The 15,268-nt window shown below is 48.0% G+C and overlaps 1 protein-coding gene across 3 annotated transcripts in view; it reads right to left on the bottom strand.

The window, feature by feature from the left end:
• lama5 (laminin, alpha 5) overlaps positions 1 to 15,268 on the bottom strand; it is a 380,553-nt gene that overhangs the window by 194,696 nt on the left and 170,589 nt on the right. For all 3 annotated transcript variants that reach the window (XM_037245878.1, XM_037245877.1, XM_037245876.1), the window contains 4 exons: positions 5,070 to 5,131; positions 1,456 to 1,555; positions 1,267 to 1,319; positions 1,067 to 1,172 (listed from right to left, as the gene is read on the bottom strand). In XM_037245878.1, the coding sequence (XP_037101773.1) occupies positions 1,067 to 1,172; positions 1,267 to 1,319; positions 1,456 to 1,555; positions 5,070 to 5,131 (321 nt within the window). The remainder of the gene's footprint in view (positions 1 to 1,066; positions 1,173 to 1,266; positions 1,320 to 1,455; positions 1,556 to 5,069; positions 5,132 to 15,268) is intronic.

The raw sequence follows: 15,268 nt of genomic DNA on the forward strand, positions 1-15,268 counted from the left end.
CATATCAGATTTATGCCCCACCGAGCAAAAAGAATGCATTCTTTTTAAGACCAATCATCCAGTGCTCATCGCGATGTTGCGTAGAGGCATTGCCAAATCTTTTTTTTTTTTGGTATGGTGCCGCTGAGTGATAGCCTCCTTGCAGTGTTCTCTTTTCCACTTTATTTCCTTCTTTTCTCCTTTTTCTTTCTTTCTATTTGTCCATTCGGCGATGCTGGTGCCTTCTACCTCACCTCGGCGTGTGCAGATCGGATCGGATATTTTTTTTTTTCCCTGGGACCGGGACGGCTGCGCACATCGGTCGGGACCGGCGTGACTCTACGACGGCTTCCTGCTCATCCGGCCGGTGCTGACCGGGTCCCTTGCCTTGGCCTCGCAGCCGCGACCCCTGTGGGGAGTCCGCTCCCTCGTGCTCGTTGATGACCATCTGCACGTGCCCCGACTGGGTGCCCAGGACGCTGCTCACACGTTTGCCTGTTTTGTGATGTTTTACCGATTCACAACCACGGTCCATTGGGCACCGTTGAACTTGACTGCCCTTATACCTGTTTATGGACCCCGTGGAGGCTGTTTTGTGTGTTTTGGGGTGTTCTGGTATTGAGGGGGGCTGGTTGGCCGCTGTTACTTTATTTTTCCTTTGTCTTGTTGCTTTGGTTTGATGGTTTTTAACTTTCGCACTTACTGGCTTTCTATGGGGCGCCGTTGTGTGCCAGCCTTATAAGAGCCTATTGAGTTGCGTTCATGCCATCTGTGTGTCTTTTAGATACCCGCTCTGTGGTATGAATACTGCTGGGGCCTGAATTTCCCCACCCCCGGATCAATAAATGTTCAATCAATCAATCAATCAATCAGTCAAATGACGAGTGGAAATGTGAAAAATGTGTTTCCACTACACCTTTTTACTTTAATGTCGGCACATTCCAAAAACCACTTCATGAAATCGTAAAAAACGTTTTGAGATATTTGAGAGGGTTAGTTTTGTTTCCATTACCAGTCTGCTATTCCGCAGTTTACATATTTCTGAGGGTAATGAAAACCCAGCTTCTAAAGCAGAAGTATGACTCACCTTGGCAGCCAAAGTACTGGTGCTCCTGCAGGTTGTAGAAGCCATCTTTGCAGGTGGTGCAGGTGCTACTGCAAGAATTTGGCTTGCAGTGACACTGACCACTGTCCTACAGTTGTATAATTGGGAAATTGAAAAATAAAATCAGGAAAAAATGTTGCACGAAAATAACAGCAACCGTGCAGCAATCAAGACTTCCTCACCTGTGCACACTCTGCAACACCGCTCAGCGTTCCAGCGATGTTACACTCACACTCTGCGCGGGAGGTCACACACACACACACACACACGCACGCACGCACGCACGCACGTACGCACGCACACACACACACACACGTCAGTCGCGGCAACGAGTTGGACTTGAAGTGTTCGAATGGATCAGAAAATCTTACTATTGCATCCATCAAAAATGTTGGGGGACAAGTTCCAGTACAGAGGTTTACAGCGGTCACATGCCATGCCCTCAACGCCATCACGACATGCGCAATAGCTCTAAGGGAATGAAATGAAAAGGCAAGGAGCTTACTTTTATCATATCAAGGGTCAAATTGTAAAGTACGACAACTTACTTTAACAAGACTATGACTGATATGATCATCGCCTTGATGATATTGCCTTCTTATTGCTCTAACAGTTATTCTAATTGCTTTACAGCTGGCATGCGGTTGGCCTATCCCTAATCTTGGAGGGCCATTGTTCATGTCTCCCTACCTCAATCAAATAATCATCTCATCAGCCAGCTCTGAAGAAGTTTGATAACAATCTTGAGTATTTTGAATTTTATGATGAACAGATTCTAGGTGAGGAGCTTTGGCTCAAATTACCTCCTAGTATGACAAAAATAAATAGACTTGGCTTTCCCTTGGTCATTTGATCTGAGGCTAAAACTAGCTCTAAGAACATTGAATGTCACCTCTCTGGCAGGGAAGAAGCCCAAGCTGGGAAACAGAGTGGTTCTGACTGTACAGTGATCCTCGCCACGTCACGTTTCAACTCTGCGAATATGCTACTTCGCAGGTTTATAAGTAACGGGAGAATGGCGGAATACACACTGAGGGGGGGCGTGCCTCTGAGCAATGTGCATCACCGCGGACAAGCGCGAGAAGCGTGGCAGCCAGCCTGACACAAACAAGGCGGGTTTATAAGTAACGGGACAATGGCGTTTAAATACACGCTGATAGCTGAGCGGCAGCCAGCCTGTCACAAACGAGGCAGGACAACCATGTGCAACACGGACTGTTTATTTAGGGCAGTGGTCCCCAACCACCGGGCCGCGGACCGGTACCGGTCCGTGGGTCACTTGGTACCGGGCCGCCAAGCCGCACAGGCTTTCATTGACGATCAATTCATTCAGGTTAAGACGCTCGTCCCGGTCACGTGACATGTTTCCCCACTCGAGCCCGCAAAGCTAGCAAAAATGAGTAAGAATTTATTTTGAAAAATATAAAAAATTTGGCGAATCTCTCCCAATTACATCTGTCGGTGCATCTGAAAAATAAGGACTCTTGACACAGGGCGCTCGTCTCGGTCACGTGACATGTCACCACAGTCAAGCCCGCGAGGCAAGCAAAAATGAGCAAGAAACAGAGAAGTTTGGAAAGCTTCTTCGGAAAGGGAAAAACGTCCAATGAGGACACTGAAGAAGAAGAGGCTACGACTTCTAAGAAAAGGAAAGCTGCATTTAAAAGAACATTTCTGGAGTCCTACTTAAAATATGGATTTATCGCCACAGGTGACTCTGACGCGCCAAGTGCACTCCGCATATGTGGCGAAAGGCTAGCTAACGAGGCAATGAAGCCTTCAAACCTGCTTCGGCACATGGAGACCAAGCATCCTGCATTTAAAGACAAACCTTAACCACTTCGGGTGTCATTGTCTCCGATTACGCCTAGATGGGAACGGCTCATTTCTGAGAAAAGAGCTCGGTGCTCCCACTAATTCAACGTTTTATTTTTATGTGGTTTATATTTGTTTTTATGCCAGTCGTATCATTTTATTTCATCCTATTTATATATATAAATATTTAAATAATAAATATATAAATATATTTATTTATATAAAGGCCGGTCCGCGAAAATATTTCTGACACGTAACCGGTCCGTGGTGCAAAAAAGGTTCGGGGACCACTGATTTAGGGAATGCAAAAAGAGGAAAAAGGGAGGCTAGAATACCAGCAGACCGGTTGCACGAAGCGACTGACGAGCCGGTCAGGGAGCTCGTGTCGTGGTGGCATCTTGTTACACAGCGGATCAGGCAAACGGGAATCAGGTGGAAGGCTTGCATGTGTCAAGGCAGACAACCAGCCAGTCGTACTGCTAAACAGCGGATCGGGCAAACGGGAATCAGATGGCAGGTGTGCGTGTAACAAAGCAGATGAAATGGCAAGGACTGACCGTGTCTGTATACACACCTTAATCAGCGGGTAACACGGGATAGGTGGTGGCGATCAGTGGCGATTAGCACCCGCAGTACCGTATTGGCGACGCGTGCCCCCGAGGTCTAGCGTAGCGAGTGTGTCGGCCAGCCCATAGGGCGAAGGTGGAGATGTAACACAGCCACGCACGAAGGAAAAATGCACCGCCGGGGAGAAAGAGTTGGGACAGAGACAATGAGCGCTCATGGCGCGGGGCGTGCCTCTGAGCAACGTGCTTCACTGAGGACAAGTGTGGCTGGCTGTCGCGCACGTAGGAAAAAAGCACTGCCCTCCAAGAGTTGGGACAGTGGCAATGAGCGCTGATAGTGCGCGGCCTCTGAGCAATTTGCATCACTGTGGACGTGACAGAGTCCAAGCACAGGAGGCGGCATCCGGCCACGCGTGAGGAAGGACGCACCAACTGGTGCAGAAGGAGTCAGGACATGTGAAAATATCACGTGTTTGTTCTTTTATTTACTGTAAAAGTACAATACACGCACAGAACAGTGTGTCAATAGTTATTAAGGGAATGGGTAAGGTTCATCTTGCATAAAAGTATGGGGGAGGGTTTAAAAAACTAATATTGTGTATTGTACCACAATGCAACAGGAGATTTTTGCGCAACCATGACTCTCTTTGGTTTCGCTATGCATGATGTCCCCCGGGTTAGTGTAGTGTGGCATTACAGAAGATGGACTTTGCATTGCTTTGCAAGGTAAACCATACTTCTAATTGACTTACAATACACCCATGCCCTCTCGCGGCTAACGACAACCACTAGATGTTGAGAGTTTCAACACAGTGGTGTTTAAATTTCTAAATAATGTATATATTGTTTCTACTTTAAGGAGTTAAATTATTGGTGGGTGGTTCTGGAATGCATCTCCAACGAAAAACGATGGATCACTGTAGTCAGGCTCGCCTTCACGCACAGCTTGGGCTCTGGTACCAGTCCTTTCGAGGGGATTTGGAAACTCTTCTACTTTGGAGTTGCCCACGTCTGAGCAGTTGTGGGCATACAATTTGCTCCCAGGCTTGGCACCTTTATGTTGAGGTTCACCCCAGTGGACATGATATTAGCCTCTACGAGTTTTGACTGTTTGTGCCTGTGCACCAAGCAGCAGCCCAGAGTACACACTTTTTGTCCTTAGAAGGAGCGCTGGAGAGTGCTCCTTCTGAGGACTCCATCTTTCTGCTAGGTGACTTCAATGATCATGTAGGCAATGACAGTGAGACCTTGAGTGAGTGTTGAGTGGTGTTCTGTTATTGGACTTATGTGCTTGACATGGATCGTATATAACAAACACCATGTTCACCGACAGGAGAACCTGGGGACGTCCCAGGACACACTTGAGAGATTGTCTCCCAGACTGTCTCTCTAGGTTACTGCCTTGCGTTACCTTTGGAAGAGCTAGAAGTGGCAGAGGAGAAGGAAGTTTGGACTTCCTTGTTTAAGCTGTTGCCTACGTGACCCTACATAAGTGTAAAATGAGGTCGACGAGAATTTCTCTCTCTCTCTCTCTGTCGTAATAATAAAAAGCAAATCAAAACAATTCAATCTATATTGCTCCTAAAAAAAACTTAAAAACTCACCACAGGAGAAGAAACAACATCAACGGAACCTGCAATGGAACCTCCAGGATGACATGTGCCAGCTGGAAACACACACACACACGCGCGCACGCACACACACGCACACACACGCACACACAGACACACACACACACGCTCATGAGTTTTAACCATTCAAATTATCATAGCGCACTTCACTGGATTTTGAAAGTGTTCATTTATTAATAATGATTTCATCACAAAACTTTGCTGCTGTAACAAATGCAAAAGTGTGTGTTTTTTCTTAAGGCCCATGTATCACGGTAATAAATTCTACTGTTTTACGTTTTACTCATTCAGATGTGGTCTATATAAAGTGGAACAGCGATGCTTTCGTCTGAATTCCTTGTTTTGATACCATCACAGGTACATCTTTGCTACTTGTTCTGAGGTGCGGCTTAGAGCAAGCCGTTTTGGTGCGGTGTCTTTAAATGCAAATGAGATACTTCACACCCCACAACCTTCAGCCCGCAAGATGTGCGCCTCCTTTTCCGATCGACATATTTGTAGTTTTTTAGCCGAGGTAGCTTTACTTGCACTGCAGACATTTTGATTGATTAAAAGATATCAATGGCAGAAGGCTTGTCCATGCATAACACGTAATAAAATAAATCCCCTCTCAATATTTATGAACGTCTTGTAAACAAGCACTGCAGTCAAGCTATTACGTAAGCTAATACTAGCACTAGCGAGAACCTAAAGAATGCAATTCATCTGACACAACTACTCAAAATAAACCCACAAGAAGTGAAAACATAGAGCGCACAGCTTCATAATCAGCAGAAAGACTGACACTAATGCTATGGACGTCTTGTAAACGAGCACTGCAGTCAAGCGACGAAGTAAGTTAATCCTAGCGTTAGCGAGATGCTAACAAATGCTTTTAACACATTATTGTGTTCAATGCAATTCATCTGATACAACTACTCAAAATACACCCACAAGAAGTGAAAACAGAGCGCACAGCTCTAAAATCAGCAGAAAGTCTGATGCTAATGCTATGAAAACGAGGGCATAATATGAAAGTGAGATACTGTTTATTATTTTTGAGTCATCTCAAGCTTACCGCTTTACTGTGTCCGTTGTTTCCATAGATTGAAGGAACTGAACCATCAACGAAACGAAGTATTTCGGCGAATCCTACTCTATACTGACAAAATGGACTTTGCCCACAGATGTGGGAACACTGCTTGAAAATTTGACCAGGCACTTCATTGAGGTTCTGATGTTGGGGGACGGTGCAATAATTTGTGTGGATCGATGCATCCAACCATGAACATTTTGATCTTTCCACTTCGACATTCTTGAGTTGTTTGGACTACAAAAGTCGGTGCGAGTGATAAACATGGTGGATTTGTGAAACTGTTTGGCAACACCTTATTTGGTTAGTCCCGCTCCAATGTATGTGATGTAATAGATAAAAATACGTAATAGAAAATGGAGAAATCTGAACGGAGTGAAAAACAGATCATAAAAGTATTTCTGCAGCACCTGGAGGGATGTATTACACTTTTCTACACCCCTGGAGACTCCACATACACAAGAAATTTATTTTAAAAGCAAAAAAGTTGGTTTTCAATGATATGTGTCACTTTTTAAATTGCCTTAATTTCCACATTTAATTATTATGCATTGTCTTTTTTGCTTACACGTACTCCCTGCATTGTGGTCAGGCTACTTGTCATTGCTTTTTGGGGCAGTTGATGTGAGAAAGATTCCCGGCACCAGACTTTCAGCGAGGAGGTCCACCCTTCAGCTGAGAGTGGCCTCTTTTTCGGATAGGCGGCAGAAGTAGTACCCCATACCTGGACTTCAAGGGAAATGTAAACCAAAAGAATCCTTACCAATTTCAATTATATAACGACATATGAACAATTCTGCTTACATAAAGCCTCTCGGAACGCGTCGTGTTTGTGTATGTTGGTGACTAGTGAAAGGAACCAGACAGACGTGACAGGGCACTTTGGCTCCAGAGAGGCTGCTCATTTCTTGCTCTTAAATCAGCCAAGGAGAGGCTAATCCTTGTAATATGTTGAAGTCATCATAAGTGGAGATGTCCATGTAAATGTTGGTGCCAACTGTTTTTGGACGTTTTTCTCTGTACAATGGGGAAATTGTTATCTCTTCCTTCCGTGACATCATCAAGACATGGAGGGGAGGGGTGTGTGGCACTATTCCTCATTAAAAGTGGGTATTTTAAAAGGCATTAATTGTTTCGTTATCTCTCCAAGATGAATGGATAATTAGAAAATTATTTTTTTTCCTGATGAAAAAATACATAACCTGGGCTCGTTAGTGAAAAATGAACCATCCTCGGTTTACGCTCCCTTTAACTCTTTGAATACAGAATATTGTGTCCTATTGCTATATATACACGGATGGTATTAATGGAAAGATTAGACTCCCTCCTTTAATTAAAAAAAGTATGTGAGCTGGGCGACGGCCAAAGGCAGGGACCTTGGCAGTCCCATCTACAGAAGCTGGCTCTTGGGACATGGAATATCACCTCTCAGGCAGGAAAGGAGCCTGAGCTGGTGTGCGAGGCAGAAAAGTTCTGACTAGACATAGTCCACACACAGTTCAGTTCTGGTACGTCCTCTTGAGAGGGGCTGGACTCTCTTCCACTTTTGAGTTGCCCACGGCAAGAGGCGCCGAGCAGTTGTGGGTATACTTATTGCCCCCCGGCTGGGCAACTCACATTGGGGTTCAGTCCGGTGAACGAGAGGGTAGCCTCCCACCGCCTTCGGGTGGAAGAAGTGCCAGAGAGCGCACCTTCTGGATCATTCTGCTGGGTGACTTCGATGCTCACATGGGCAATGACAGTGAGACCTGGAAGGGCGTGATTGGGAGGAACGCCCCCCCCCCCCCCCCCTCGATCAGAACCTGAGCGGTGTTCTATTACTGGACTTCTGTGCTCGACATGAATTGTCCATAATGAACACCATGTTCAAACATAAAGGTGTCCATGTCTGCACCTGGCAGCAGAACACCCGAGGCCACAGTTCGATTATCAACTTTGTAGTCGTGTCATTGGATTTGCGGTCACATGTTTTGGACACTCGGGGCAGAGCTGTCAACTGATCACCACCTGGTGGTGGGTTGGCTCCAATGGTGGGGGAAGGTGCCAGTCCGACCTGGCAGACACAAATGTACTGTGAGAGTCTGCTGGGAATGTCCCGTCAGAAAGAGCTTCAACTCTCACCTCTGGCAGAGCTTTTCCCACATCCCAAGGGAGGTGGGGGACATTGAGTTTGAGTGGACCATGTTCCGTGCCTCCATTGTTGAGGCGGCCGACCGGATCTGTGGCCGTAAGGTGGTCAGTGCCTGTCGTGGCGGCAACTCACGAACCCGATGGTGGACACGAGTTGTTAAGAAAGTCGTCAAGCTGAAAAAAGCGTTCTATCAAGGTTACGGTTAGGGGGTGGAGTTTTGAGTTTCCTAAAGGCTCTGGATGTTGTGGTACTGTCCTGGCTGACACGCCTCTACAACATTGTGTGGACGGTGCATCTGGATTGGCAGCCTGGGGTGGTGGTCCCCCGTTTTAAGAAGTTCCAACTACACAGGAATCACACTCCTAAGCCTCCCTGGTAAGGTCTATCCAGGGGTGCTGAAGAGGAGGGCCCATCAGGAGGTAGAATCTCAGATTCAGGAGGAGCAGTGTGGCTTTCTTCCTTGCCGTGTAACAGTGGACCAGCTCTATACCCTCGGTAGGATCCTCGAGGGTGCATGGGAGTTCATTCAACCATTCCACATGTGTTTTGTAGACCTGGAGAAGGCGTTCGACCGTGTCCCTCGGGGAGTTCTGTGGGCGGGTGCTTCGGAAGTATGGGGTGCCCACTGATAAGGGCGGTTTGGTCCTTGTATCACCAATGCCAGAGTTTGGTCCGCATTTCCGGCAGCAAGTCAGATTCGTTTCCAGTGAGGGTTAGACCCCGCCAAGGCTTTCCTCGATTCTGTTCATAACTTTTAAGGACTAAATTTCTAGGCGCAGCCGAGGTGTTGAGTGTGTCTGGTTTGGTGACCTCAGCATTGCATCTCTGCTTTTTGCAGATGATGTGGTGCTGTTGGCTTCTTCAAGCCGTGATCTCCAGCTCTCACTGGAGCGGTTTGCAGCCCAGTGGGAAGCAGTCGGGATGAAAGTCAGCACCTCCAAATCTGAGACCACGGTCCTCAGTCGGAAAAGGGTGGCATGCCCTCTCCAGGTCGGGGATGGGATCCTGCCCCAAGTGGAGGAGTTCAAGTATCTTGGGGTCTTGTTCACGAGCGAGGGTAGGATGGAGTATGAGATCAACAGGCGGATGGATGCAGTGTCTGCTGTGATGCGGACTTTGTACCGGTCCGTCGTAATAAAGCTCTCGATTTACCGGTCGATCTACCCTCACCTATGGTCACGAGCTATGGGTCGTGACCGAAAGAACAAGATCCCGAATACAAGAGACCGAAATGATTTTCCTCCGCTGGGTGTCCGGGCTCTCCCTTAGAGGTAGGGTGACAAGCTCGGTCATCCGTGAGGGACTAGGGGAGGGGGGGGTTCCGGGCATGTCACATCGGCAGGAGACCCCCGGGGACAACCCAGGACGCGCTGGAGACACTATGTCTCTCAGCTGGATGGATTCTAACTTATACTGTTCTTTAGTTATCACCATTTGAAAATAGCTTGGGTTCACGTAGTCACAGCCATCTCCTCTAAATCCGCTCCATCGTTTTGCTCTATCGCACTCACGAAGAGCAATTGTTCTCCCATTTGTTGAGAATAATTGTAAATTTTGCACGTGACTTGTCTGTGATTTAGGGCTATATTAATAAACTTGACTTGACTTGATTTGGGTTGGGCTTACAGTTTACGTCACCTCTCTACGAACCAGCAAGGGCAACTCTGCTATCAAGTGGTCGGAGTTAACCACTACAATGCTCTATAGAATGGATTTTAAGTGGAGAGGTGGCCGGGAGTCTTTTCTACCCATTAATAAAATAAAAACCCGTTGACAATAATACTTGTCGATGGCTCCTACGTCATTAATGTGAATGATGAGTATTCTCGTTGCTGGAATACAAAGAGTTGATACGAATGTGAACGTTTCCACAAAATATAATCACCTAAAAATCCGGATTGACCTGCGGTGTTGTGCTCTGCAACTGGCTGGCAATCAGTTCAGAGTGTAGTCTGCTTTATGCCAGATGTCAGCTGGGATATGCTTTAGCATCTTCACTCCACTGCGGCGGCATCCAACAAGTAAGCAAAATTCCTTTGATGGCTGTCGTAACTTGATAACTGGCAAAGGCATAAATGCATAAATGGCAAAAGGAAGCACGGGGCCTTGTGAGATTCGGTTGGAGAGGACGCAGGCGCTAAATGTTCGCCGCTTCTCCACCGGAGTTAGCTTACTTTTAATCCTTTTCTTTTTAAACTTTTAATCAGTATTAAAGTTAGTTTTTTTTTTTTGCTGCTCTTTAGCAACTGTCTGCAACTTGTGGCCACCAGCAACAGCAAGCCATTCTTTGCCTACCTGTCCTCCTGCATTATCAGCTGGTTCCAGTCCTCTACTCTCCTCCGGAGCTTAGATCACCTCCAAGTTCCCACAGGATGCTGTTCGGCTCTTCAAAGCACTACTCGCAGGCTAAAGCGGCCAGGCCACTGTTGCTAGGACCACAATAAACCTCCACAACCAACCGGCTGCCTGCTAACAGCCCCCACCAACGCATCCCGGTTAGCCTGGCTAACATAACAGTCAAAAAGTTCTGCATTCCTCCGACCGGCGAAATATTCCATCCCCCGCTAACTGGAGTTGAGAAATCACGAAATTCCAGCCTGCTTCAATTATCAGAAAACTTGGTCTTTTCTCCCGTCCACGATATATACACAGAAGCAATCGCCGTGAGTTTGTATACTCTGGGACCGATCACAACATACCATCCATCTGTTCAGCTGAGCGCTCCGTCGCATCTGTTCCACGTCATCAGAGCTCTGTCGCATGTACTGTTTATACCAACGGAAACACTGTGAGTGCGCCACAAACTCAGCAGCAGCATGGAAAACGCGGAGTGGATTTCCATGTCCTCATTCCACTTCAGAGACTCACCACATTATCAACAATCAAAATAGAGCTTTTTAACATCCAGTCACTCACACTTAAAGCACCACTCATCAATGAACACATTCTGGACAAGGGCTTCGACGTCATGTGTCTTTGTGAAACCTGGCACCAGCCTGAGGTTTATTCCAGCCTGAATATAGCCTGCCCACCTGGATATAGCTATACTCAGAAAGCCCGCAGTACTGGTCGGGTGGGCGGCGGCTTAGCCATTTTTCATAAAAATTAGCTAGAAATAACACCCCTTCCCCTCCCCTCACCAACCTCATTTGAATGCCTTGCTGTTAAATGTAAACCACCTTTTCCTTTGACACTACTTCTCATCTACCGGCCACCCAAACTCAAACCAAACTCAGTCTTCATCTCAGAAATACATGACCTTCTCACAACACTCTGCACTTCATCTTCAACTTAAATATCCACGTAGATAACCCTTCCTGCCCGTTTGCCCGTAAATTCATGCAACTTCTCGACTACCTCAACCTCTCACATGTCCATGTCCCTACTCATATGAAGGGCCACACATTTGACTTGGTCATCACCGACATCACCACCCAGGTCAGCAACCTAGTTGCCTATGACATGGGAGTGTCTGACCACAAGGTAATTGCCATGACTCTGCCTTTCCCCTCCTCCCAAACTAAAACGGCAAATACATTTCAGAAACCTCAAACGCATAAACTCTCCCAAATCTAAGATGGCGGCGCGTGCACACGCAGCGACCTCTCCCTGTCCCACCCGAACGGTGTTTTGTTCGTTTATGAGTCCGACAGTTTTACGTGTTCGTCTCGTCTTACTACGTCGTGCTACAGGTACAGCAGGCAGGTTCTACTCGACATCGGCAAAAGCGAGTTTTGCAGCGTTCTGAGCTTTGAAACAGAAACATTAAAGGAACTCGGACTACTTCGGCTTGAAACAACGCCGGACCTGCCTGCTACTCTTCCCCCGGATAGAAAGCGTCGGAAGCGGTGTGCGAGGAGGCAGAAGAGGGGCAAGCGCGGACGCGTCCAGGCCAGGCTAGCGGCCAACCCAACTCGCCCGGCCGTGACTTCCATTCTTCTGGCGAATGTTCGATCGCTGGACAACAAAATGGATTACATTCGACTGCTGAGATCTACGAACTGGACAGTGAGTAACTGCTGTGTGCTCGTGTTCACTGAGACTTGGTTGACTGTCAACATTCCGGACTCTGCTGTGCATCTGGAGCAGCTAGCGTGCTATCGAGCGGACCGGGCCATTGTAAAGGGGGGAAAATCGCGAAGAAGAGGAATCTGTGTCTACATCCGTGACGAAGGGTGCCGGGACTCTGTAGTTGTATGCAGGCACTGCTCGCCATTGGCGGAGTTTGTGATCATTAAGTGCCGTCCTTTTTACCTGCCAAGGGAATTTACTGCGATTCTGCTAGTCGCGGTATACATCCCGCCTTCCAACATTGAAAGCGACAAAATCACGGCTCTTAGTGAACTGTACCAGGCTGTCAGTGAACAACAGATGGTTGTTAGACGTTGTTGTTGTCAGACGGAAACCCTGACGGTTTCACCATCTTCGCTGGGGATTTTAATCATGCTAACCTAAAGTCTGTTTTTCCGAGGCTTCACCAGCATGTTAATTTTCCAACACGTGGTGACAGCTTCCTGGACCTGGTCAACACGACACATAAAGGAGCTTTCAAAGCCACCCCCCTCCCCCATATTGGGCTTTCTGACCATATCACTGTTATGCTTATGCCCGCATACAGACAAAGAGTGAAAGCATCCAGGCCGGTTCGCAAGCGGGTAAGAGTGTGGCCTGAGGGTGCCTCTGATGCGCTTCGGGACTGCTTTGACACAACTGACTGGGGAATGTTTAAGCAGGCAGCCACTTGCAACAATCAGACAGACATAGAGGAGTATACTGACTCTGTTTCCTCTTACATCTCGAAGTGCATTGATGATGTGACCCACACAAAATGCATCGTCACTCGGGCAAACTGGAAGCCATGGCTGACAGGGGATGTCCTCAGGTGAGGGCCAGGGACAAAGCCTTCAGAGCTGGGGATGAGGCTGGCTTGAGAACAGCGAGGGCCGACCTGTCCCGGAACATCAAGGAAGTGAAGAGGGCATTCTCTTGCGAGATTATTGCCCACTTCAAAGACCCTGCTGTCAGGCAGGCCTATGGCAAGGCATTCAGACCATCACGGACTACAAGCCCGCGCCGCAGAGCTGTGAGGGCAACATCCGTCTGCTCAACGATCTGAACCGCTTCTTTGCTCGCTTCGACGCTCAGAACAGCACTTGCCCGCTGAAGACCCCTCCCCCTCCACACGAGCAGCCCCTGTGCCTCTCTGCCGATAGCGTGAGGACGCTTGCTGCTATCAACACCCGTAAGGCGGCGGGCCCAGACAACATCCCTGGTCGAGCGCTGAAGGACTGCGCTGGGGAGCTGATGGGTGTCTTCACAGACATCTTTAACATTTCCCTGCAGCAGGCCATCGTCCCATCATGTTTCAAGGCTGCCACCATCGTACCTGTGCCGAAGAAACCTGCTCCATCCTGCTTCAATGACTACCGCCCCGTGGCACTGACACCCATCATCATGAAGTGCTTTGAGCTGCTTGTCATGGAGCACATCAGATCCATTCTCCCCCCCACCATAGACCCCTTCCAGTTTGCGTACCGAGCCAAACGGTCCTCTGAGGATGCCATCTGCTCTGCCCTCCACTCAACCCTCACCCACCTGGAGAGAAGGGACTCGTATGTGAGATTGCTGTTTGTGGACTTCAGTTCTGCATTCAACACCATTGTACCACAGCGACTCATCTGCAAACTCGACAAGCTGGGCCTCCGTACCTACCTCTGCAACTGGCTACTGGACTTCCTCTGTCAGAGGCCTCAGGTAGTACGTGTTGGCGACAATATCTCCGCCAGCATCATGCTGAGCACGGGGGGCCCCCAAGGCTGCGTGCTCAGTCCGCTGCTCTTCACCCTGCTGACACATAACTGCACTGCAACTTACAGCAGCAACCGCGGGCTGAAATATGCCGACGACACGACTCTGGTGGGTCTCATCACAGAGGGCGACGAGACTCAATACAGGTCGGAGGTCGACCTTCTGGCCATGTGGTGCAGGGACAACAACCTCCTGCTGAACGTCAACAAGACCAAGGAGATTGTTGTTGACTTCCCGAAGGGTCGCACCCAACTCCTGCCACTGACCATTGACGGTGCTGTGGTGGAGAGAGTAAGCAGCACCAGATTCCTGGGGGTGTACATCAGTGAGGACCGCTCCTGGACCACCAACACTGCATCACTGGCGAAGAAAGCTCAGCGCCGCCTGTACTTCCTGCGGAAACTCAGGCGAGCAAGTGCTCCTCCAGCCATCATGACCTCATTCTACCGTGGCACCATTGAGAGCGTCCTCTCCAGTTGTATCGCTGTGTGGGGTGGTAGCTGCACTGAATACAACATGAAGGCCCTGCAGCGCATAGTGAACACAGCTGGTAAGATTATTCGTGCTTCACTCCCCTCCCTGAAGGACATTTACACCTCCCATCTCACCCGCAAGGCGACCACGATTGTGTGTGATGTGAGTCACCCCGCTCACTCTTTGTTTGATCTTCTGCCCTCTGGGAAGAGGTACAGGAGCCTGCGCTCCCGCACCACCAGACTCACCAACAGCTTCATACTCCAGGCTGTTAGGATCCTGAACTCTCTCCCCCCTCCTGCGTAACGTCCTGTACATTTGCGCTATATTGTGACATTTTTGCTCCTCTTATTTATTATGTTATTTGTTTATTTATTATTTATTCATCGCTCTTATTTATTCATTGTTTGTGCTTTCTTGTTTTTACTTTTTGTGTTGTTTACTTGTATGTATATTGTGTACTACTATATCTTGTCACCGTGGGATAGTGGGAAACGTAATTTTGATCTCTTTGTATGTCTTGGCATGTGAAGAAATTGACAATAAAGCAGACTTTGACTAACTAATCATCTCTCCTCTGCCACCCATTCATCTGCTACTGAATCAGTGGCATTCTACAACACATCCCTGAGCAGTGTTCCGGACACCCATGCCCCATTACAAACTAGAACTGTCTCCTTTTCTCGA

This window comes from Syngnathus acus, chromosome 2, assembly GCF_901709675.1.
Source record: "Syngnathus acus chromosome 2, fSynAcu1.2, whole genome shotgun sequence".
In the NCBI taxonomy this organism is placed as follows: Eukaryota; Metazoa; Chordata; class Actinopteri; order Syngnathiformes; family Syngnathidae; genus Syngnathus; species Syngnathus acus.